The sequence below is a fragment of the Rhinolophus sinicus genome, linkage group LG01, assembly GCF_036562045.2.
Source record: "Rhinolophus sinicus isolate RSC01 linkage group LG01, ASM3656204v1, whole genome shotgun sequence".
NCBI classification, from domain to species: Eukaryota; Metazoa; Chordata; class Mammalia; order Chiroptera; family Rhinolophidae; genus Rhinolophus; species Rhinolophus sinicus.
In genome coordinates, this window is record NC_133751.1 from 50,362,926 (window position 1) to 50,388,699 (window position 25,774).

The 25,774-nt window shown below is 47.4% G+C and overlaps 1 protein-coding gene across 4 annotated transcripts in view; it reads right to left on the reverse strand.

The window, feature by feature from the left end:
- Positions 1–460: 460 nt before the first annotated feature.
- MASP1 (MBL associated serine protease 1) overlaps positions 461–25,774 on the reverse strand; it is a 70,744-nt gene continuing 45,430 nt past the window's right edge. For 3 of the 4 annotated variants that reach the window (XM_074329233.1, XM_019752099.2, XM_019752101.2), the window contains 3 exons: positions 24,280–24,417; positions 23,447–23,521; positions 16,867–19,344 (listed from right to left, as the gene is read on the reverse strand). In XM_074329233.1, the coding sequence (XP_074185334.1) occupies positions 18,461–19,344; positions 23,447–23,521; positions 24,280–24,417 (1,097 nt within the window). In that variant the 3' untranslated portion in view covers positions 16,867–18,460. Of the gene's footprint in view, positions 3,724–4,181; positions 4,282–6,214; positions 6,283–8,110; positions 8,297–9,188; positions 9,303–12,813; positions 12,952–16,866; positions 19,345–23,446; positions 23,522–24,279; positions 24,418–25,774 lie in introns of those variants that run through there. The other variant, XM_019752100.2, reaches the window with a different exon arrangement.

A 25,774-nucleotide genomic window follows, 5' to 3' on the forward strand; every position in this document is an offset into this window, starting at 1 on the left:
ACTTTTGCTTGAAGGACTTCTTGGTGGCACTGATTCTTTGATTCCTGTCACTAGGAAGCAAGATGAACTCATGGCAGAAGGAAAATACATACTCCAGTTTGTAACAGGCCACTCAGAGACATAGTGCCATATTTTCTGAACCAAACAAGTGGACATATGATTAAAAAAAAAAAGTTTTTTCTATTCTGGGTGTGACAAGCAAGAAATGTAATTTGGATGTTGAGAGACTGGCATCCTGAGATGTTTTGATACTTTACAAAAACAATAGGACAAGATATTTAATCAGAACTGACCTGGAAAACCTAAGACATGCTATAGTATCAATAATATAGTCTTCCCATTATAGTCTCTTTCTCTCTTTTCATAGAACAGCGATCCTAATCAGATACAGAGAAATGTTGATAAATGAAAACACAACTCACCAGACTCATCAGCGCATGAAAAACATACAAGCCGAACAGAATGCTTAACTCAATGCAGATGTTTATTGGAACAAGTGTGTAGTTAGCTACAAGAACAACAGCTTCTGTTGCTAACAAAATTGGCATGATCATTACTGATAACAACATTCACAGTATGGAATCATAACTTTAGCTATAAAACCTATATTCCAGGGAGGTGGGTTTTAGTTGCGTGGAAGAGACCTTTGTAAGAGGTGGCTCGTTTTGCAGTTGGAATGGGCTGCATTTGGAGGTAGTGAGTTTCCCATGTCCAGAAATATTCAAGAAAGAGGTCATGAAGTTCGACAAGACGGAGTTAGATACTCCAACCATCTGCTTCTATGACTCTGTGAGTGACTTGAGTTTCTTGGATGTTAGCATTAGTGCAGGGGCTCATATATCTAATAAATACTGTAGATCAAGCTTAGGCTGAAGCCCCACAGCACATTTAGATATTTCCTCAGAATAAGGATGAAGTTGCTGTTGGAAGAATAAACGATAAACTGGGTCCAGCCAGAAGTCAATACATATCTCCCTTGCTTTTTGAAAGTTTGCTTTACTTTACTTTACTTTTGCAAAAGACAGATATTTGTACTTGTTTCACTAACAGAAAGAAATCTGAAGAGGATTTTCAGTTTTAAGAAGAAAGGTCAAAAGCAAAATCAGCGTGCACTGTTTTGCAGCAAGCTGTTATCGACGCAGCACGCACCTTGAGCAGTGAGAGTGGCCCGGCCAGTTACTTCCCCAGAAACTACACTCAGCACCTTAGCATCAAAGCCTCTATAGCTCTGAACTGTGTATGTGAGCATCTGGGCTCTATCTTGATTTGTTTTGTGTATCAGTTAGCAAGATGTATGCGAGGGTAATTGCTTCTTTGCTTTACTCCATTTGGCTTATGAAAAGTTTCTTAGGAATGTTCTTCTTTCAGTTAGAGGGGGAAACCTGTATTTGTACACAAATCCTGAGGCTGTTTTAAGTCCCATCCTTGTCTGGCTTTAAGAAGAAAGGCTCTTTTAGATGTTGGTTCTGACCCTAGAATCAGAACATTGGTCTACTAGACAGGTTGTTTTTGTGAGCGAAGCTAGAATAATCTGAAGAAAGCCTGAGGGGACATTTATTCTGTTCTCCTTCTACCTGGAAGACCTCCCTGTCCTACCTGTGGAAATGCACACCCTACTCAAGGTTCAGCTCCAGTACCACCTCCTCTGGAATGCCTTCCTGATGTCCCCTCCTCCAGTGCCTTTGTGCTGCTCCAACACGTGGCACTTGGTGGGTTCATTTGATTCATGGTGGTCACTTGTGTATGTGTCGGTTCTCCCTGTTGGAGCTTGTGGAAGGTAGGAATCATGCTCCCCTCATCTCAGTAGTTTCCAGAGCAGTCTGCACAGCCTGGTACATGGAGGCTCCCAGATAGTGCTGCGAATCAGGAAGGTAATGGTGTTTTGGAATGCCTCAGGACAATTCCCAAACTTCGCATTGCAGTTCTTGGTGCATGAAATAGAGCTCCAGCTTGACAAATACCTGATGGAGTTGGGTACCGCTATCATCTTCCATTTACAGAATAAACCACAGGGCACAGAGAGGTAGAATGACTTGCTCATAGAATGAGAATCAGGCTGTGAACTGCTCTCTCTGAGCATTCAGCCCAGGCTTTGTGTCTATACGTCCTTATTCCTCACTATCTTCTTCTTTCAGCAAGAGACCCTGAATGACTCCAGCAGCCGCCATGCAGGTCAAGAGGTGAAATCTCCCATGAGGACCAATTTTGATAGAACATAAGAAAGGGACTTGGGGCTTCTGATCACTTGAAGGGCTTAAATCTCAGAGTTCTCAAGAGGATGAGGTCCCTGGAAGCATGCTGAGAGGGGAGATGGCATTCTGTTTGGGAAACACTTAGGACCATTTGGGGCTAGGGTATTCAGGGTGAGAAACAGGTGACGAATCAGGGGAATGGCTGCTTGGGGCCAGCTGTGGACATAGGGAGGCAGAGTGCAGGGGCCTGAGTCTAGCCTACCTAAGCTGACCTTGTACAGCTCAGGTTCTCAGGAAGGGAAGCAGGCTGGGGCCTAGAGCAGAGGCTCTGCTTAGGGATAAGGAAAGGTCCCTTGACAAGCACTATGTCCCTGGGAATCAGGGTGAGGTGGGCAGGGATGAGTATTGCTGAAGCGGCACTATTTTTTCTGTGTCAAAACTCTATTGAACCCTAAGGTAATTTCTGCCTTTCGGTTACTTTGGCTTTAACTTATTTCATCAAGGAAAAATGGCTTCATTGGATCCTAGGTTGTCAGAGCTGGGAGCGTTCTTAGGGATGAGGGAAAGGGACTTACATAGTCACACAGGGAGCTGGGGGCAGAGATAGTTCTAGAACCTGGTGTCTGGCTTCCCAAGCAACCATTCCCAGTCTCCCTCCCTGCCCTGCTTCTCACAGACACTCTCATTATTAGGTATCTAGCTCACGTCCATAATCGCATTGCTTTGGGACATGCTATAGGACTAAGAACCTTGTCTCTTTTACATTTTTAGTGATTGGGGAAGGGACTGGGGTTGGGAAAGGTGCATGATAGTGAAGAAGTGCAGAGCATTTGGGGCAGATGAAAGAAGGGATGGTCAAGGTTGAGGGTAAGGGCACACGGCAAGCAGCCCGCAGACCCAGCCACAATGTGTAAGAGAACTTCACACTGACCTTCTGCTAAGTCACATTTATTGAGCACTTAGTTTATGCCTGCACTGTGCTAAGTGCTATGTATATATTAATTAATTTGATCCTTATCAGACTCTTATGAGGTAGGTAAGGTATGCCATTTCCATAATGTGGACCAGAGACACCCTGAGGTTCAAAGAGGTGAAGTCACCTGCCCAGTGTTGCAGAGCTAGCAAGTGACAGAGCCTGAATTCATCCTTGTGTTCTGATCACTCAGCTGTTCTGCTTCTTTAAAAAGAGTGAAAGGGGGGCTGAGATGCCCCTATTTTTGATCAGTAATGAATGGATGGACTGAATGAGGTGTGTGCAGGGCAAGGGTGCCTTGCATCAGATAATTATCCTCTGCGGCCGACTGACCATGGACAGACAGTGTGGGGGTGAGGAACCGAATTCAGTTCTTCATTCTGGTGACGTTCTGGATCCAGTCCTTGTTGTGGTAAACGTAGGAATATACTCCATAGCGGTCTTTCTTTCCGCAGTCGTCGCCCCAGGACACTGTGCCCACCAGGTACCACTGGCCTTTCTCTTTATCCAGGGTCACCATGGGGCCTCCAGAATCACCCGCACAGGCGTCCTTCCCCCCTAGATGAAAAAGAGATACAAGTTAAAGTAACGTGTCCGCTTCCCTAACCCCAAATTCAAAGGAGCCTCGTTCTCCCCACATCTGACTTGTACTTCAGAGAATTAGGCACGAGGGGGCGCAAGGAGACCATTTAACGCAAACGTGGACTGAGCAGTTCTAGCACCGGCCTCTTCAGAGCTCAGTGATTTTAGAAACTGCAGGTTCAAGAATTTCGTGTTTCATAGGGGAAAAGTTGCACTTGGAGAAGGGAATAATGGAAATTCCTTAGCACTCTTCTCTCTGATGCGGTTTCTCCAGAGGAATCCTTCCTCTCATGACCATCTCCCTCTCTGCCTCTCCCCTCCCCTCCTCCAGTGCTCAGCCTACCAGACTCCAAGGTCTGCAGCTCTTCCATGGCACGGCTCTGCATCTTTCCCTGGCTCGTGGTGCCATGTTGTATGCCAGCCTCTCGACTTACCTTCCTTCTCCCCAGCACAGATCATGTCCCTCGTCACTTTCTTCTTCAGTGGGGCGTAGGCCTCTTGGCAGGTGTGGTGGTCAACAACTGGGATTTCGATCTGGAACACAAGGTCTTTGTTGGTCCCCACTCCTGGCTGAGGAGTCTCTGCTGTTCTGACACCCCTAGAGCTGACTCCTACCCATATCCTTCCTGGATGGGCCTGGGTCTACCTTATACCTGGACTCAGAAACTGCCCTATAGTGCAGGTGCAGGAACGCTGAATGGAGAATCAGGAGATCCATGATCAGTCTCAGTTATGACCTTGCTGTGTGACCTTGGGCAAGTCATTTGCCCTTTCTGGGCCTCGGTATTCTCATCTGTAAAATGGAGATAATAATACTTGCCTGGAACATGCATTATTTCAAATATGGCAACATACGCAAAACCTATCAGTCTTCTACCCCAACTGTTACTGGGTGTGGGGCCTGGGGCCTGTAGCTTAGTCAGTTTTCTGAGACTATTTACTGATCTGAAAAATGGAAGTCACAATATTTGACATACGCATCACAAAGAATTTTACAAAGAAGAGAGGAATGAACAGATGCTTTGTAAACTACAAACAAAGCATAAATATTAGATATTGTAGGGTTACTGCTGCTCGCCTTGTAGCAGCAGTATTTACGTTCTCCCTCACTGCAGTATGAGTTTCTATATCTGGGTCAGCATCTTGTACATTTCTGTCTTTCATAGCTTGGAACACAGTTAGTCTGTATATATTTAAATTGAGGCAATAAAGTGATAAAATAAAAGTAAGGTATTGCGGTTATCACTGCCTTTGATTCAGCTTGGGGTTAAATGTTGGCATAGATGTCTGGAATAAAATGAGGAAACACATGCGTTTCATTCAGCCAAACCAAGAGCTGAATGGGTCATATGGACTAAAAGTGCAGCTCCTTGGCCTTTGCTGGGAGGGAAGCCATTCAAGTCCCTCTTGGGCCATGCCTTCCCAGATAAATGGAGAGAAGAAACCAGGGCAGGGTGTTTGCAAGCATATATTTTCAGCAAACTGTCTGAAGATTTAAGTGCCTGATTAACCTCTATTTATTGTTCAGGTGTCATTTAACTGTCACTTCCTCTGGGAAGCTCTCCCAAACCCCTAAGACAAGGTCAGATCCCCTGTTATACGTTCCAGAGCAACCTGCACTTCTCCATTACATTTATCATGTTGATAACTACTTTCAGTCTCTCCCACTTGACTGTCAGCCGAAGGAGGCCAGCATACCTTTTATCCTCCAATATACCGAGTAGCTGTTACATTGACTACTACATGGGAAGCACCAAATAAACACCTTGGAGTTAATGAATGGAGGGGTGAATCATTGTTGCAAATCAAAATTTCAAAGTACATTGCATTGAAGGATTTAGAAACTAGCTGTGGCAGTCATAGAACCCAGTAATGTCAGAGCCAGGCGTCTCGTGGGGGCATCTAGTGTTGCCCCTAACTTTGCAGCTTGAGATATTATACTGTGTCTAGAGAGGCAAATGACTTGTTTAAGATCACCCAGCAAGTTAGTAGGAGCCAGGACGTGGAGCCATGTCTCCTTGCTCTTAGTACAGTGTTCTTTTATGCAGTGATATGAATGTGAACTTGTAAATGCAATAGTCAAGTTCATGACTGCAAAGACTGTGGCTCTCAAGGGCCCATTCTTGTTTAGTCTGCTATGTGAGTCTTTACTGTGTACAGATGGACCATTCTTTCGAGTGCAAAAACCTGCTGTTTTCGGCAAGACTTTTCCTACGCTGAGCCTTTAATAAGCTACAGAAATAATGAACAGTGTTTAGCGCCTAGAGACCAATGACATGCAGAACAAACAGATGAAACTTGTTGGGATTCAAAGTCCCGATGAACTTTGGAGGTGAGTGTGGATCCCTGGTGTCTCCCTCTCCCACCCCCTGCCCTAACCTCCAAGTCCCTAAGGGGAAACATGGAGTAGGAAGGTCCCAGGCAGGGCAGACGTGTCACTTTCTGTAGGGCATAAATTGAACTTCACCTCCATCAGGGTATCTGGGAACCTTTGCAAGAACTGCTTTCCCCATCCACTGACAATGACCACGGCCCCTGGAGGAGAGAAGACACAGTGAGAGCAGAAGAGGCTGCTGTGGCGTTTTCGGAAGGTCGCATCTTTCAGCCCCTTCGTCTTCTGCCTGTGGAAGAAGGGCTGAATTTGCCCCTTCAGAGAAAGGCAGCATGGTGGGAGGGGGGCTGCTGTGTTGGGGGTTACCTGCAATAGAGGTTTGGGCATTTGTTTCTATGAATCATTAACTGGTTTATTTGTCTATTCTCTCACACTGCCAACTAGCACGGAACCGAGGCTCCATGAGAGCAGTCGTCTCATCTATCTTGTCCGTTGTTGTATCCCCATGACTACAACAGTTCTGGCACATAGTAGGTGCTCAATCAATAACTGTAAAAAAAAAAAAAAGTCTGGCCACAATATGCTATGGGGCTTTTAGCAAGCCTTCACTCCTGCCTCCCCTTCTGAGTCTCAATTTCCCTATGCATAAAACGAAGAGGCTGGACTAGGTATTCTCTAACTGCCCCATGCTCCAGCTCTGATATGCTAGAAGTCCATGAAATTGGCCAATCTCGGGGTGATGTGGAAAAGGGTTGAGCACTGATAGAGTACTTATTTCTTCATTTGAAAAAGAGCCTGGATCCTGAAAACAGTGTAATGCTTTAAGTTGAAAAACCTGGATTGCCAGCCCCAGGTCTGTTCTTACAAGCTGTATCTTGGGTAAGTCACTTCACCTTGCTGACCCTCAGTTTTCTCATCTTGGAAAACGGGACGACAATACCACATCACAAGGCTTTCATAAGTAGTAAATAAATTAATGAATATAAAGCAACTGGTACATGGTAGGCACATGACATCTGCTGAATCAGAGCCGTATCCATGCCTTTCCTGTTGGCTCACTTCCCCTAAATACTCCTCAAATTTCATTCAGCAATTTTTTAAATAACTTCTTTGAACTAAAGGCATTTAGCTATGACATGGCACCACTGAATTTAGAATAGAATGAAAAGGAAACCAACAGCCGTGCATTGGACTCTCACTCTATGTTGGATACGTTTGAGTAAATAATTTCATTTAAATATCACAATCACCCCATGGGGTTTTATCCTCAGTGTGAAGGTTTGGCAACTTCCTCAAGGTCAGTCAACTAGGAAATGGCAGCATGGGGATTTGAACTTACCCTGGTGATTAAGCTATTGCCCCTCAGCAACAAACTTACCTTCCTATCCTCTGCTTTGTGATGCTACAGATGAGGCTCTGAAATGACAGTTCTGCTTTGCCAGGGGGGTGGGCCTGAAGTTAGGGGGCACTTCCAGGAAGGCTTGCCATTACTTTTGGCATCACCCTAGCGATAATTCCTCACCAGCAGTGGTGGTTGGTTCCAGCCATTTTCCCCAGCACGGTCAGCTCAGGGCCCCTTCCGCAGGAGTCTGAGTTCCCCGCTCCACAGGTACCCTAGCTAAGCTTCCATGGTCTATAACTCCGACCTCTGCCCTTTGTTCCCTCAGCCCCAGGAGGGGTAGTTTCCTCCTGAAAGTACCGCCGCTATTACTTCAGCATTCCCTCTTTACTTCTCCAGTTCTCCAGTACCCTATGTTAAATTCTCTCTGTCACAGTAACCAGTCTGGTGTCCGTTTTCCTATCTGGACGCTGACTGATACACTATTCACAGTACTGATTAAGCTTGCCTGTTTATTATGTGCGTCTTTGGAACCAGTTCTGACTTAGCTGTTTTATGGGAGGCAGCGGAGGAATCACGCAGACACTGTCAACTGGCTCAGGTGGCACCAGAGCTCACCAATGCGGGAGACGAGGTCTCCGAGGAGGTACCTGCTGTTCTGCAGAGGTGGGATCTGGGGTGGGGAGGGGTACCTTTCTCAGGGGGCCTCTCAGGTAGACAGATGGGCATCACAAAGTCATTCAGCACTGGGCCCTTTGACAGCTCCACCAGCGCCACGTCATTCTCAAATGTTTCAGGGTCATACAGGGGATGGAGGAAGATGTGTTTGACCGCGAGATGCTGTTCAGTCTCATCTGACCGGAGCCTCCAATGCTTGCCTGGGCAAGAAGAAGGTACATGAGACACGGGAATAATGGAGGTGCAGAGGATAAGGTCTCACACACACCTTGCTCCCTGTCAGCCCCCTGTCCCATCCAGCCTGTTTCCAGCCTTAATTCTTTCACTCCCCTTCATACCTTTTCTTAGTCCTCCTGCCTACCTGCCCTTCCCCACTCATTCTCATGGGCGCCCAGCTCTGTCTTTGTGCATGAGCTGATCCCATGGCCTTACAATACTCATTCCGGTGCTCATTTCCACATGTTCAAACCACATAAACACCCTTCGGTGCCTGGATCACGTGTTGCCTCCTCCATGAAGCCTCTCCAGTTCTTGAATTAGATTTTTCAGTTAGAAGTCTTTTCCCTGACGTTTTATCTGTTTCTCTCCTACAGAATTTACTACTTTCTCTCTTTCTTATAAGAAAGTAGAGGTCTCCGTGTCCATGGTTTATTCCTTTATTAAACTGTCAGCTCCTTGTGGGCAGGAACTAGATCTTAACCATACCCGTGTCCTAGATCCTGGCATAATGTCAGTAGATAAATATCTGTTGAACTCATTGAATCAGCTGGTGGTCTTGATTTTATAAAGGGGAGGACAGGCTTGGTGTGTATGTATATGATCTGTTTCCAACCATGGTTTTCTAGAAGCCTGAAGCATCTTTGGAAATTATCTAGACCAGGCTCTTTATTTTACCTTAATATAATGTTTATTACAAAACACTGAGGCCTAGACTTCAATGACTTTCTCATGGTCCCACCACCTGGCAATCATTGCCTTGGACTTAGACCCAGATTCCTGGACTCCAGTCCAGCTCGTTGATGAGTGAGTGAGTGCACACACCCCATGCCCAGAACCACACTGGCTTCAGGAATCAACTTGCCCCTCACTCACCCACGATGATTTTGAAGTCAGAAGGGCTGAGCAGGTATATGTCATATAGGGTTGGGTCCTCTGGATTCAGCGAGTGGTGGAGGCAGTGAGCTGCAGTCACAATCCATTTGGAGCCTGAGAACAGAATTGTACACACATGGCCCTGCATTGCCCCATCCTGCCTCCGAGTGTCTTGAGCTGAGGGTCTACTCCAAGGTACCCCTCTCCATCACATTTCACAGGCCCCGTCCAGACACTCATATCCTAATCTGAAGATGAGGAGGTAAATCTGTGATTGTATCTGCCTATTGCAACCAAAGCCTATACATCTTAAACAGGTTTTCAGGGCTCCCTTAAACCCATGGGGTTGGGGAGACCCAGACAGCCCAAGGTGGGTCCACAAAACTCCTGGGACTCACTGGCCACCTCTCAGGCCTTGTGGTCCCCAGGCCAGCATCAACAGCCTCATTTGGAAACTCCTTAGAAATGCAAACTCTCAGGCCCCATCAGAACCTGCATTCAGTAGGAAAATCTGGGGATTTTAACAAGATAATTCCCATGCACACTAAAGGACAAAAAGTACTGCTTTAGCGTGGTGCTTCTCAGCTGCGAGTGCACATTAGAATCATCTGGGGAATTTAAAAACAAAGCAAAACAAAACAAATTGTGCTTAGGACAGATGCCAGACCAGCTAATTCATGGGAGTGGGGCCCAAGCACAAGTATATTTTAAAAGTTCCACAGCTGATTCTACTGCTACCACGGCTCTGAACATAACTTCTCATTTTATAGATACAGGTCCTGAGGCCTGGTGTCAAGCAGAGATGTCTACAGTTACCCGGAAGGTTAGTGGCAGGCCAGGGCCAGGGCCTGGGTCTCCTGACGGTCAGCTTAGAGCATTTCTTGTATCTCCACTGTATTTCCTCCTCAATGGACAAGTTCCTGCCCTTTTGTTAGTACAGGGTCAGGCTTCAGTTCATCCTTTGGAATGGATGGGAAGCCCATAAATAGCTATACCCAGAGGCATAACCATGATGAACCAAGCAGCAAGAAAAGCACCAGGGCTTTGGGATGGGGGCATCGGGGCAGAATCCCAGGAAGAGGTACCTTTCTGGAGCAAGTCCCAGGCTCCATTTGGTCCTCAGTGTCAGCCCTGTGCTCTGCGTACTGGGTTCTGGGTGGAGTGGCACATGGATCAGCTGGGGGCGTTTTCCATCTCTGACCATAGCCAGAGGTTGTTGGCCGAACTTTCCAGGTAGAGAAAGTGGGATGAGGTAGCCAGGTAGGAGAGCCTGCCTCAGTGCAGGGCTCTGGCCATTTAGATGAGCCCAGGAGTGTGCAATGGCCAGTCCAGAGATGCAGCTTTGCTTCCCAAATACTCTGAGTCCCTGAGCCAGACTCCCTCTAAGCAGCCTTCAGTGTGGACACTGCCATGTGGTACTTTCCCTCCTTCCTTTTTCCCTTAGCCCCTTTTCTGCTTTCTCTGCCCTCTCCCATCCCTCCCTCTCTCTACAAAACAGAATCACAGGAGGAGGAGATTCTAGATTAGGAATGTTGTACAGGGCAAAGCATGAGAGAACTTGTAGTTTGGCCAAGGATAGAGAAGCAGACTCCAACATGTTCAAAACAGAAGTAACAGGGAGTAAACGTGCAGTAGACACGGTTAGCCCTCTGTATGTGCTTGTTCCAGATCCAGAAATTCAACCAACTGTGGATCAAAAACATTAGGAAAAAAGTTACATTGTTGCTGACACGTACTATTTAGTTGGGTCTAGGATGGTTGCTTGTATACGGAACATGCACAGACTTTTTCTTGTTGTTATTCCTTAAATAATACAGCATAGGAACTATTTACATAGCATTTATATTATATCAGCTATTATAAGTTATGTAGAGATGATTTCAAGTATACAGGAAGAAGTGTGTAGGTTATGTGCAAATACTAAGGCATTTTATATCAGGGACTTGACGTCTGCAGATTTTGGTATCCAGTAGGGTAGGGCCTGGAATCAATCACCCGAGAACACTGACGGATGACTATACAGTAAGCACTGAACATTATCAAACTTAAAAACTCAGGACCCAACACAACTAATTCTTAAAACTGTGGGCACATAATCGATCTCCTTTACTCACGTTCTAGCAAAACCGGCAATGTCTGGTGATGGAGTCTCGCTCCCTCCATCTCTCTGTCTGCTCCCCCTCACTCACCATCTCTCTGCTTCTCTTCTGACCCTTTCTTCACTTTTGGTTCCTCCCTGTTTTTCTGTCTCTCCTGATTTCTCCTCTCTCTTGGGTGTCTCGTGACCCATCAGTCTCTCTTCCTCTTGTCGTATTTGTTTCCTTTTATTTTCCCCTTAATCTCTCTTTAGTTCCCTCTCTTACTTTCCAGGTCTCTCTCGTGTTCTGTCTCTCTTTCTGTCTTCTCTATATTTGCCCTTCTAGCTCTGCCTCTCTTTTCCTCTCCCCCTTCTTTTCCTTGGTCCTCGCCCCTGCCGACTCCCCACAGGGCTGCCCCTGTCCCACCTGTACTCATTCTCCAGGCCCCTTGGGGAGGGATCCTTACAGTGAGACCATGCGTCTTTGTGTTATTGGGAATATAAGGATCAATTTCTTGGCAGAGGAGGGGTAACGCCTGTTCCCATTTCACATTCCCCAAGGTGTCTGGACTGCAGCCCTTGTCCAGGGCTGGTGTCTCCCCTCAGGGATCCCTGATGAGGAGTTGTCCTCACCTGACCGCGCCCTGGAGGAGGTGGGTTGGTGAGAGGTGAGGCCTGCAGCCCAGGAATGGCCCAGGCAGACACGGACCCGTCCAGGCCTTCTTCCTCTGTGATGGGATCAAGTCGGAAACTGGCTGGGGACTCTAGAATGCTATTAATTTTTCTTATGTTGTTAGAGCTGGAATGGACCTTCGATTATCCAAACCAAACTGTGGCAGGAAGATGTGTCAGCCATTCCTTTCCTGTCCTCACTCCTACTCCCACCACGTTCAATCCACTACAAAATTCTGACAGTCCTATTTCCCAAATGCTTTTGAATCTGCCTCATTTCCATGTGGTCCCCTGTCCTTATTCTGAAGCTAATGACTTCCTCCCCCACTGTTGCAATAGCCACTTCACTGAAATCCTGGACTCCGGATTCTCCCTCCTTTCAATCCACACTGCCTTTGGAGAGAACTTTCCAGAACATGCTTATAAACCTGCAGCAGCATTCAGGATAAAATCTGAATTCCTAAGCAGGGTATTCTAGGCCTTTGTTCATCTCCCTTCCCTGACTTCTCCAGGGTGAGTTTCCTGGTTCTCACTGATCCCACAGCCCTGGTATACTCTGCCTTTGAGCTGCAGGTAAGTGCCTTGGGCTGTAATCCACATTTGAGGGGCTGACTCCCTGACCCTTCCCAGTGCCAGAGACTGACCAGGACTCAGTAGGTATTTGTTGACTGAAGGAACCAGCTAGAACAGGAACACATGTCTCCTGGCTCCAGCTAAAGACTCTGTATCCCACATTTTACTTCTGGGCCCTGCTACCAGTGTGGATAATGATTCTCAATGATGAAATCTTGATCAGTCTCAGAAAGAGGGTCGGGTCCCTTTGCTTCCACCCTGGCACCTAACCCTGGTCCCCCATCCCTTCCACCTTCTCCTTACCTAGAAGGGAGCCCCCACAGAAGGGCTGCCCATTCAGGTGCGACAGCATGGCAATCCAGGGGGTGGTGCCCTTTACAGCCGGGCGTCCATTGAAGATCCTGGCCATCAGCTTCCGGGAGAACTTGGGGAGCCCGCACACTGCAGTCAAGGGAGGGAGGGACACATCACACTCTGGGCTCCATCTTGCCCTCTGCCAGAGCTACCAGCTCATCACCTTCTGTAAGGAACATCTGTTACGCTTTGATCTCCCAGCATCCATTGCCCCTTCCGGTGATAGCACGCCAGTTTTCCTCTGGGATCCACTCTTCTCCCTTGCTTAGTCCATATATCCTGAGTTGGAGTGACTTTACCAACTCAGATTCCAGGGGTAGGAACGTGACCCAGACCTGACTAATTAAACCCTCTCGTCCTCTGGTCCCAACTATTGCTCAGAGATGGGAATGAAACCCTGGCCAGGGCAATGAGTCTGACTTGGGAGTTTTGTAAGCATATTGGAGAAAGAGATGGCCTTTATCAGTTGGGGTTGCTAAGCTACTGGCTATAAGCCCAGGTATGCCCATGATCACTTCATGGAGAACCTGCTGAGAATGATGCTACTAACATAGAAAAGGGGAGCTAGAAAATGAGGAGTGAAGCAAGAGAGACCTTGTATCCTAATGTTTGAGCTCCTTGATTTAACCATACCTGAAGCCTTTTGATATAGACTTTTCAGCTATGTGAGCCTATAATTCACTCTCTGCCCACCCCCTCCCCCCGAAACTGTTTATATTGTGTTTCTGTCACTTAAAATGAGAGTCCTGACTAATAAACAAATGTCATGCTCCATCCACAGGGATCTCTTTGCCTCAGAGAAGCCCTGCCTCAGGGCCTTGGGGATTGAATACCCCTCCTCGCCCCCAACCAGTGACTGCCTGCTTCATACTGTGTTTTCATGGACCTGGACTCACAGACACAGCACACATGAACCTTACAGCGGAAGCCCTTGGAGACCATCTAGGCTATCCCTCCATCATGCAGCTAAGGAAACTGAGGCCTAGAGAAGTGAATTGACTTGCCAAAAGTTACCCTGTAAGTTAGTAGCAAGAGTCTATTTCTAGGTCTCCTGACTTCCAACTCTGGGCTTTTCCCACTCTGGCCAGTACCACTGACTCTTACTACATATGTGACTTCCCAGAGCCCTCATACCGCAAACTCTGATCCAGCTGTCACCAGCCTGCTGAGTAGGGCTGAGGAAAATCTCAGATGTATGTGCTGCAACCTTGCCTGCTTCTTCAGCGTCTCCCAGCATCATCAATGCTACCTGCCCTCAGCCAGCTGCCCCAAGCTAACCTCCTGCCCCCATTCCCACAGATACTCAGAGGCCACTGAGTAAAATCTCCCCCAACCAGCCCCTATCCAATCTGCTTCCTCTGTAAACTTTCTTCTCTTCAGAACTAATTCCAGGCTTTGGATCTCCTCACTTCCAAACTCTTGGGGACCTGGCTTTGGGGATACTCACCCCTCTCCTGTATCATGCATCTCTCCTTTCTCTATGTGTCCAAAACATTTTAGAATTCTCATTCTAAAATCAAACTTCCATTTTCCCTGCTTCCGTTCATTTCAAAGTCTCTCCTCCTCTCATCCATAGTCAAGCTTCTGGAAAGAGGAGTTGATACTCAGTCTCCACATCCTTCTCTCTCCTTTGGGGATAAATTTGGAAGAAGTGCCATGCTCTGCACATACTTGGAAGCAAAGTGGCCATTTGAATATTTAATAGATCCACAACCATAGATGGCGATAAAATGGCTCTGGGCCAATAAATGGAACTTCAACAGTGATATGTACATGTATAGGGAGATACAATTTGAAATTTTATCTCATGTATTTTCATCCCTAGGAAGTCTCCTTGTCCTGTGACTCCTCACTATTGAAGCTGGAGCATCCACTCTTTTAGGTGAAGCTAGATACAGCTTTGACTTTTGAAAGAGCAAAGCACAAAACAAAGTCTAGAAATACAAACTTTCATTTGAAGAGTCAGGGCTTGTAGTAAAAAACTTGTATGTTTCAAGGAACCAAAACCCAGAGAACTGAGCATAGACTATTTACTATGAGACACAGATAAGGGAGGATGTAAGGGCAGTTTCCTGCCTCAGAAAAGAGGTCAAACCTAAGAGAAGTCTGGAGAAGGACGGAGGGAGGAAAGTGGGGAGGGAGGGCCGAACCGGGAGAGATAGAAGAGAGAGGAGGAGGAGGAGGGGACAGAGGAGGAGAGAGGGAGGGTTCGGGACCTTAAACACCAGCAGCTGGCCTGCCCCTGGCTCCTCTCGCAGAGTTGGCAGGAGTGACTGGGTCCCTGTCCCTGGGGCACTCCAGTCGGAAGCTTCCTCTGGACTATCCTGTGGCACTTGCACTGTTGACTACTTTTCATCCCCCTTGACACTCCCTGGGATCTGAAGCATGTCTCTTCCTGTGTTTCTGACCCCTCTTTTTGTCTCATTTCTCTTCTTCTCTCTATGCCTCCCAAGCTGCAGATGGGGAAATTGAGGCCGAGAAAAGGAAAGTGATTTGTTAAAGGTTATACATGCTGCTGTTTCCCTTGTTCAGTCTGCCCCTCCACCCTTTGTCCTGCAAACTTCCAGTAGATAATACCACCTCCTCCTATGTCATCATACCTCCTATACCCTGTGGGATTTCAACTCAGGATCTCTAATCTGCCCCCTGCTCTGAAATATTCCCTCCTTAAGTCTCCAGCTGTGTGGCTCATAAACTCTCCCAGCACAGCAAAGCCAAGCCCTGGCCTCCACTCTCCCCTTTGTTATTCCAGATGTCTGCTGGTGTCTGCACAGGCCTCATCCTTGTAGCCTCTCTTTCCTTCAACCCCCATATTCAATTAGCCACTAAACCAGCAAAAAGAATCACCAGGAGAAGCAGAGAGTAATGTGTCTCCTCTGCTCCATGTCACAGTGTGCTCTCCATGTGACCTCATGACACTTCAGTGTCTCAATATGTCACAACATATAGTCCAAATGTCTAGAGGAAAGTAAACATCTGAAATGTCATAGAACACAAGACATGATAATACTTGAAACCTGCTAAATACAAAGTGCAAAACATAACTTAGGATTCTTTCAGTTCTCAATAGGGTAAAAAGCATGACATTTTCATTCTGATACAAATTCCAATCAAAGGCACAGCAGGAGTGCATCCCTAGGACAGCCCTCACGAGCAGGCTAGCTTGTGCCACCCCAGCACCTGCACTATTTCCAAGCCCAGACACGAAGCTCTGTCCAATGCACTGCTTAAATGTTTTTACACCTCCCCTGCCCCCACATCTGCACTGTCACAGCCCTAGGTCTGGTGGGTGTTCACCAGCTCTTTCCAGAATGGTTTCAGTAGCTTCCCGACCGCTCTCTCTAGCTCAGTCCCTCCCCATACACCACTTGCCCCACCATGCTGCCCACCCTCGGACCTGCTGATTCAGAATTTCACAAGCATCCTAGGTAACTCTGATATACCCGAAATTAGAGAATCACTAGTTACAGGATAGAGTGAAGACATAGTGTGTCTTCTGAGATGCTTTCCCGTCTGCTTTAATCCCCATTGTTCACTCCACTCATGGCACGCTTTCCTGTGTGGTCTTTGTCCGCTTTGCCTGTCCGCTCCCTACCCCAGAGCAGTCTTTACAACCTCTCTGCAAAGCTCTCCAGATCCCCTTTCAGCTGTATGGATTTCTTGCTCCTTTAAGTTCCCCTAACACTGCAATCTCCACTCCTCTTGTGACATTTAACTCCTTTTGACTGTGTGAGACCTAGATGTACACGACCTTGCTTTGCATGCTTGTTTAAACTCGTTGAAGTCAAGGGCTTGAATAGCAGGCAATGCCATGTAATGAAGGAATGCGCAGCCTCTGAGAGGGCACGTGTCAATAGCCACCCCCATTCTTCATCACCCCTTCTTGGATGATGTCGTAGATGACAAATTTGTACTTCTTCTGTAATGGGAGAGGTTTTGGCTTAATGAGGGGCCAGTTTCTCTTTAAAGAGTCAAAACAAAACAAACCCCAAATGTAGGCTGTTGATTATCCACGGAGGTTTTATTTCCACTTTAGAACCCTGACAGGAGAAACAGAGTGCAAAGGCACCTTACAGAGTAGTGAAGCTTGTGATATAATATATACAATATATAGCATCCTCTACATACACTTCATAGACATAGGAGTGTGGTTTCATGAACCGATTAGAAAAGTGGACACTTCCCAATTGTTCTCGTGGAATCCCACTCAGGGACTTCTCTGGCCGCCAGTCTCTGATGGAGAATCACAGGACAGCGAGCTCTGGGAGTTGATGGACCATCAGCCCCTGAGGGTCAGGGTGCCGGCAGTCAGAAGCACTGAGTGTTGGAGGTGGAAGGACGCTGAGGGGGTCTAATGCCTTCCTTTTACAGATGGGGAAACTGAGGCCCAGAGAAGGAAAGTGATGTGTTAAAGGTTATACAGCCAGTTGGGGGCAGAGCTGGGGCTAGAGCCCAGGACTCTTGGCTCTCTCTGTCTCTTCTCACTGCCTTTCACGGCCAAGTCTCTGCCTCCCCTCACTCTGGCTTCTGGAAGTCGGAGGAGTGCTTTCCTCTGAACAGTCACGTTGGGTGAATTTTCTGAAGAGCTCAGACCCTGTGCAACCTGGTGGCTTTAGGTCACTTCTAACATCCTGAGCCCATTCTTCTTCCGTTTTCCCGCCCAGAGGCGCAGCAGTGTGGGCTTTCTCTTTTTCCAAGCGACCCAGGTGAGTCTTCATGCCTGGGGCTGGGGCTGGGGCTAGTAAACCTTTTCAGATGATGCGTTTCAAGGCTGGAAGGTTGCTTTGTGCTTGTCTGGAGCTGCAGGTGTGGACACACCATGTCATCAGCTGGCATTTGAGTGTAACATATGGGTCCAAGTGACGTGTTCTGAGTTGACAATAGGAATTTAACAGGATTGGGGAGCCTCCCAGTGCTATTGTCTCCCCCCAGTCACCCAAACCTTCCCAGCTTTCTCCTCGTCCTTTAAAATTCCTTTAGCAGGGAACATAAGGGCTAAGGCCTGGATGGCAAGAAGCTTTTGGGAGAGAAACCCCAGGGATAAGAATACTGCAGCGGTTACACGAAGAGAGAGGGGCTTTCAGGGTATGATCCTTGTCTCCCCCAAACTGAGTGGTTTTCTCCTAGAGGAGGGACTAGACTTCTCTGTGCTCAGAGCGCAGAACTGGGAAAATATATGGACTCAGAATTCAGCTCAATGGAAGGAAACATTTTCTAACAATCAGGCCCAGTTCCACCAACAGGGGGTTTGATAATTGAATCGGAGTGAATAAGGTCACTGGGTAAAGCAGTGACCTTAGGAGAGGGGTGCTAGGACCGGCCCAGACATCTAGCTCCCTTGTATTGCTGAGGACGGCGAGGCCTGAAGAGGGGAAGGGACTTGCCCAGGGCCGTGGACCCAGGATTCTTGGGTAGAGACTTTCCCCCGATACCACACTGCTGCCTCTCGGGGTCCTGGGGCTGTCTCAGGAGGGTGGGGGCAGCATGTTCCATTCCATCGAGTCTGGTGAGTAACAGGGAGTGTGTCATCGGAAGTGTGTGGGCAGCCTCGCTCAGGCTGGGGCAGGGCAGGCAGGCCCTGAGGAGGTCGGTCAGCTCACCGCTCCACCTGGAGCTCCCCCAGACCTTGTGGGGAGCCCAGCTGCTCCCAGACCCAGTCCACATAGTTGGAGACCTTCGTGTAGACCCCATAGACCTGCTTGCTGCCACATTCTTCAGGGCCCCCCCAGGACACCAGACCTTGGGCCACCCAGCTCTGGCTTAAGTCATCGAGGAGGACAAACGCCCCGCCACTGTCTCCAAGGCATGTGTCCTTGCCGCCCTCATAGTAGCCAGCACAGAACATGTTTTCAGTGACACTGTAGTTGCCCAAGCGGGACTCGTAGCTGGTTTTGCACTCGGCATGTGGCACCACGGGTAGCTTGACATACTGCAGGATATCTGACAAGGTCCGCGTGCCGCTGCTGATGATCTCATCCACTGTCACGTTAGGATTGGAGATGCCCCAGCCGGCCACCAGGCCCAGCGTGTGGGGCGCCGGGCCTTCGGGCTCGGGCCTCGGCAGGCAGATGGGCATGATGTGGGGTCCCAGTGGCACAGGCTCCTGAAGCTGTACCAGAGCTATGTCGTGGTTGTAGTTCTGGATGTTGAAGTCTGGGTGAAGCACCACTCGGGCAGCTGAGCTGTTGGCTGCCCCCGATTTGTCCCGTATGTCATGCAGGCCCAGGTAGACAGTGATGTGCTCCTTGGAGACCGGTATCACTGTGTTGTCTCTGCGCTGGGAGCGCAGCACATGGGCTGCCGTGAGGATCCAAGACTCAGAGAGCAGGGCCCCGCTCCCAAACCACTTGTCGTTTGGCACCCTCGAGGTATCTTCCACCACGATGAGGGCCTGCCAGGGGAAGAGGCCGGGCTCAGCATTCCGGCCCCCAATGATCCGCTTGACCAGGTTTGGCAGGGAGCGGGAGGGCTGACCACACACTGTAAGGAGAAGGGAGTGGGGACAAGAGACAGAGACTCGTCAGGTCAACCATGGGAAAAGAGTCAGCAAAAGAAATTTACATCTCACCCACTGTAGATTATGCCACCATGGGACCCTACTCTACATCATGAGGCCACACTGGCCTCGGAAAGCTCTGTGCAGGGTTTTATTTGGCCTAAGTCTTTCTAGTCTGGCCATGCTGTAGCCAGGGCCATCTGTGGAACAGACCATTTCATATATGGGACCTTCACCATTTGAACCATTTCTAGCAAGGATCACTTTTGGCCTGGACCATCTTGAGCCTGGCCTCTCTTTGGCAGTGATCACCTTTTCCCTTTCTTTTCTAGAAGGGCAGCTCCTATCCCAGACGTAGTCCATACTGTAGGTGCTTAGAAAATGTCTGAAAACCACAGGTCATGGGATTTGAGAGATGGAAGGAAACTAAAAGACTGCCTCGCAGGACACAGCAAACACTGACCTGGGAGCTAACACACCTGAGGCCTTGACCCAGCTTTTCTCTCCGAGGTCCTCTGTGACTCTGGGTAACTAAATTTCCCTTTCTGGATTTCAATTTTTTATCCTCCTAATGAGGCTGTTGATCAAGATGATCTCCAAGGATACTTTAAATTCCAAATTCCTTTGATTTTTATTTCATTTGCCATGGCCACCCCCATTTTATCGGTGAGTAAACTCTCTAGCGGTTAAGTGATTTGCCCAAGATCACATGGCTAGTAAGGTAAGTAGCAGGGGCCTAACTAGATTCTCAGATCGATGCCTTGTCCTGTATCCCACAATGACTTGTTTCAGGTAAAGATCATGGTCACGAGCCCTCTAACCTTGTCTTCCTTAGCATAAAGGACTCATTCTGTGAATGGATGCCCAGGGCATCGAAGGTTAGGGGAAGGTGGCATAATCTACAAGCAATGATGCGTGGGCTCTGTTCTGAGCCACCCATCATTGCACCTAGGAACCTTGTAGTACCTTCAAGGGAAGAAGAAAGGTCTGATCAAACTTCGTTCCACCGCGCTGTACCCCGAGCATGCACATGCACCGCCAGCCTCCTGCGGCCAAACACTGTTGGCTCATGAGCAGAGGGTCTTCAGTACTAGCCCCCCGCTGGCTAAAAACACGTTCACATGGGCCCTTCCCAGCATGGTTTTTACGCCTGGGAAGTAAGCCTGGTATGAGTGTGGGCCTCCTTTTGGTTGCAAATGGCCAGACTACACTTCTGGCCCTGGAAACCATCAACAATCCTTTAAAGACCAAAGAGCATTTGAGTTTTCTTGGCAACTTTGGGAGGTCAGGCTTTCAGCAACCTAATGCTTTCCAGACGCTCTTCTTCTTGATGCCAAATGCGTTTTACATGATCCTGAGGCAGCCTGTCTTTCACCCCAGGCCAGATGTGAGCTAGCATTTGCTAATCCAGATATGGCCTTTCAGAGTTGAAGGCCAGACTCCCAATTACAAGCATCAGTCTACAAGGTGACATCTCAAGGCAGGTTTGTGATCAGTCCTGCACAATTTATCTAGTGCCCAAAGGCCCTCATCTGGTGAGGGACACGCCTGTGGCTTAGTCCATGGTCACAACAAAACCAGTGCCGAATGGTGCCTTTTCTCAACAAATGTGCCAGTGGCATACCCCAGAATGTCAGAATTGGGGAAGCTTGGAGAACACCTAATTTACAGATGGAGAAACCGAGGTTCAGAGAAGGCAAGTGATGTGCTCAGTCATTAGTGGCAGAGCTAGAAGTAGAGCCCGTTTCTTCTGACTCTAGCTTCATTTTCTCCACTAAAGTTTGTTTACCTTCTTGCTATGCTCTTGTCCTATTAAAAGGTTGGGAGTGCTCATGGAAATGGGGCGATTCTTTTTGACTGGTACCATTTTACGTTTAGTTTTTCCTGGGACAAAGGAGTCTTCTTGAAATTCTGTATCTTCAGCTGTGCTGAAGCCAGACTTGGTCTCTAGAAGAGTGGAAGTGCTGAGGGAGGGGTCTTAAAACAAATATGTGATATTCTAGAATTTTGGGTTCATGAGGATAGCATAAAATGTAATCACAATCAAGAATGGCTCAGCATTGTTTGTGTTGACATGAAAAATCTTGGCTCCCCTTCCAGCTCTGCACCTAACTTTCTGTGGGTAGCCTTGGACCAATCATTATATCTCACTGATCCTATTTTTTCATGTGTAAAATAAGGGGCAAATAATATTAGCTTAACAGTTTTCTTGGAAAGGTGGATATTATGAGGCTCAGTGAAATGGCTTTCTCCATTTTGGCTTGCTTCAATCTCAGTATTTCAGGAGGAGAGAATTTAGAAATCTCTGGCCTGGTCCAGTGATACACGATAGTTCTACCCAACACCAGGTGTTAAAAGAATTTCATGACTCATTGTACCAAGATGCTTTCTATAAATATAGACGATGATGACTATTAAAAGTTACAGAATGTCATGGATCACATGGTCCTACTCCCTCCCTTTTGAGGGATGGAATTCTAGTCCCAGAGAGGTGACATTACTTACCCAAGACCACAATTAGGAAATGATAGCACCAGGACTAGGACCCAGGCCCCTAACTCCCAGCTCAGTGTCTCTTCCCTTTCCAGAGGTTGCAACATGGCTTCCCAGGATGGAATCCACCTGCGGTGCTGTTTTCTTTTGCCCACAGAGTGTTTTAGCAAAATGAGGATCTGACCCTCCAGTTTGTCACAGCTCCACCATTCCCCATCTTCTCTGACACCTCACCAACTGTGCCCCTGGATGTGCTCCTGGCTAAGGCTAAATGAGACGATGGGGATCAGTAGAGTGTGGGTGGGTTGACCTTTCCCCTGTTCCACCTGCTCATGAATTCTTTCTCAGGCTAAGGCCTTCCTAAGTGATGTCTTCTGAACCAGTCTTCACCCTTCCACTCCTAGACAACCATGTGAAATGACTTCCTCCTTCTCTAGGATCTCATAGCTCCTGTGAGGGCCCAAACTGATTCACAAATGCTGACACTTGCTTTCAGTTCTTAGGTGACTTGATAGCCTTTCCATTTTAACGTCTAACATCTAGAAGCCTACTGAGTGATACTGAGGGTTACTAAAATATGCCAGTCAAATAAAACACTTTATCAATCTACCAACACTCTAATTAAGTAAAATACAAGTGCCATCCAGCATTTAATCATACTGCAAAGTTCCTACTGCTTCAAGCAAATGCAGACAGAATCAGTGCTTCTTCTGAGTGTTATTTTGAATGGTTGTGTCTTTCAATTATTGCTATTCTTGCTGTTTTCAAAGTACAAATTTCTGTGTTGTGAATATTAAATTTAATTTCTGGGGGTTGTTTGTTTAACCCTGCAGTGTGCATATAGGGCTATGATTTTCTAATAAGTTGATTTGTGTGTGTGTGTGTGTGTGTGTGTGTGTGTGTGTATATGTACATATGTATATATATATGTGTGTGTATATATATGTATATATGTATATAGTATATATGTATATATATGTGTGTGTGTATATGTATATATATGTATGCATATGTATATATATGTAACAATGATTGTGATACAAATCATCCATACTTTTCATACTAACACAAATATCCACAAAATATCCCCTAAATCCATATGCACAGTGACACCCCCTGTTACCACAAGTCTTTTTTCATTTTAAAGTGTGGTCAGTAGGTGAGCCATGGGGAGGCCACAGTCAGTAAGACTTGCACACATTGCTCTTTGAAAGAACTCCTTACTCTGTCCTATGGTTATTTGTCTGATGTTGTTTGTTTTCTCTACAGTGGTGAGTGCTGGATGATGGGGTGCTCAGTTTCTTGATTATCCCAACACACGTAGACTGTGTGGGGTGAAAAACCTGGTGTGAAGGGAGTAGAACTGCAGAGAGGAGACAGGAGACTCCTGAAGTGATAGAGCTGGTGAACATAGAGGCTGGTTGGTTTGAGGTATGAGGCTGGGCTTCTCTGATCTTTGACCCTCTGAAGGTGTCTCAAAAAAAAGTCAAAGCCCCATGTCACCCATTTCCCGTTCCATTAACAGCCAGAGCACCTGCAGCCTGAAGGCCTTGGAGGGGAGACCTGGGGGCAGAGGACTTGAGGATGAGGTACCTGGCAGGCAGACGGGCTGGTCTCTCCCCAGGACTTCATTCATCCAGACTCCTTGGGCAGAACAGGTATAGATACCTGGGAGAGTGAGGAAAAATTGGAGAACGTGGTTGGTTGTTAGCACATTGGTTTTATGGATCTGGGTTCTTAATTTCTGTATTGTGGATCATTGCACATCTTCCAAATCATTTTTCTGATGCCTTTCCCTCTAGCCAGTCCTCTCTGCAGCCTGAAGCCTCTTTCTAAAATGAGAATCTGACCATGTCCCACCTTTGCTCAGTGTCACCAATAGCTCCCCATTGCCTCAAAAACAATCACCACATGCTTCAGCATGGTGTCCAAGGCTCTGTACAGTATGACTCCTGCTCCCTCCCTCCCAGCCCTGCTCAGCCCTGGCGGACACTGCTCATTAGTCACACAGGCCGTGGTTCACACAGAGCTCTGTGGGGCACTTGCCCTTCCCTTTCTTCTCCACTTTACAAACTCTTATCTGAGGCTTATGGTAGCTCTGTGAGCTACACCCCTGCTCCCTTTTTGAAGTGAGAACTTGGAGGCTTTGAGAAATTGGGAGAATTTTCTTAGTGCCACTCTGTAGCAGAGCAGAACTGAGGCCTCCCCACCTCCCTGAGGGTACTTCTCTGTGGGAGACTGTGAGAGTGGGAAGGATCTTGGGGTGTAGGTCTGAGCCAGGGAGAGAAACAACATGTTTCCAAGTGTTCCACCACCCAATTCCTCCCAAACCATGGCCAACTGACCGGCAGTTTCAGCCCCCAGCATAATCCTGAGACCCATAGGGTGTGAGGTGGGAGGGGGCTGATTCAGCATACAGGTCTCACCTGTGATATTGTGGAACATTTTGTAGTAAGGCTGCTGGCAGGAGTATCTGATCTCAGATTTGTATGTGGTGAGGTTGTTCCTGGTGGAGAAGGTGACCAGTCCATGTTCCAGCTCTGCTGGGGAGCCACAGTCTGCAACTGAGAGAGGAAAGAGTGAGACCCCTCAACTGCCCTTTGCTGTTCTTGGGGCCATCTGTCTCATACAGGGGGTCTGTCTCATACAGACGTGCAGGTTTTGTACTACACACAACTTCAGTAACCAGTGTTATAGTCTATGAGAATGGTGCCCCAGGGGTTGTGGAGGGTGCAACCTGTGTAGTCACCAGTGGCCCTGCTTTTGGGGTCTCTCCCATCTACTGTGTGGTCAACTCACCTGACCTGGTGTCAATTTCAGGGCAAGGACAGGTCTGCTGAGATTTAAGCAGACTCGTCTCTTCCCCACTAGGACCCTTTCCTTGACTTCCAGTTCTATTATGTAATCCTCTTAGCCTCTTCTGCCCAAGCATGAAGCCTGTGGTTCTGCATGAAAATTCTGGCTAGTGTGAATAAAAAATATTTAGTTCTTCCAGACCCAAACATATGCTGAGAAAGAGCCATTAATGTGCTCACATTGGAGCTTGGCAAAAACAAAAACAAAGCAAAACAAAAAACCAAAAAGCAAAAGACAACAAAAAGAAACCCAACTCCTGCATGAGTGCACAGCCCCATCCTGCTGGCTCTCTGCAGGCACAGAAGTCAGGAGGTAGGGTCACGGTGGATCAATTTTTAGTCTTCACCTGCTCATTTTCTCTAATCATTGATCGCTGGACATTGGGGCTCGCTGTGGAGAAAGACCAAAGATGCCTGTTCCTCAGAGGTGGTCGTAGGAGAGATTGCCAGTCCAGCCAGGTGTTAGGGGAGTTGTCAGCACTGATAAAGGGCAGTATAAGTCTGCTGGGAGCCAGGTCGGAGGCTGAGGAGCCAGACTGTGAGTGTCTCTTCATGGGCCTCCATAGGTTCCTAAGGAAATCCTAACCTTAGGTTTAACAGCCTCCTCCAGAGTTGAAGAATCATAGAGGAATCAGAGAACTTCACAGTTGGAAAGGCACCTTAAGGCAGGCGATCTAGAACATCATCTTTACAGATGAGCCCAGAGAGGAGACTTGACTGGTCTAAGGTCACGCAGTGAGTTGTGATCTGAGAACCAGACCTGCCCTTAAACTCAGTTGTTTTGCTTTTTTGTTTGTTTGTTTTTAAGAAAACTAAACCTATCGTGTTTAAGGATCTGTTTTCTAGTTAAAACTGCCTATAATCAATATTAGCTGGGCAGTGGCGGACCTTAGCTCTCAATCTTCTGATAATTTTGGAGGACTGCATTCCAAGACCATGGTAGAATTTCCAGTTTCTGTCTTCCTGAATTTTACCTGCTCACTTTGGGTAACAGAGAGAGGACAATTTACCCTGAGGCTACTCAGAAATTGTGATTTTTAACTGTAGGATTCCAAATTCATCTGAT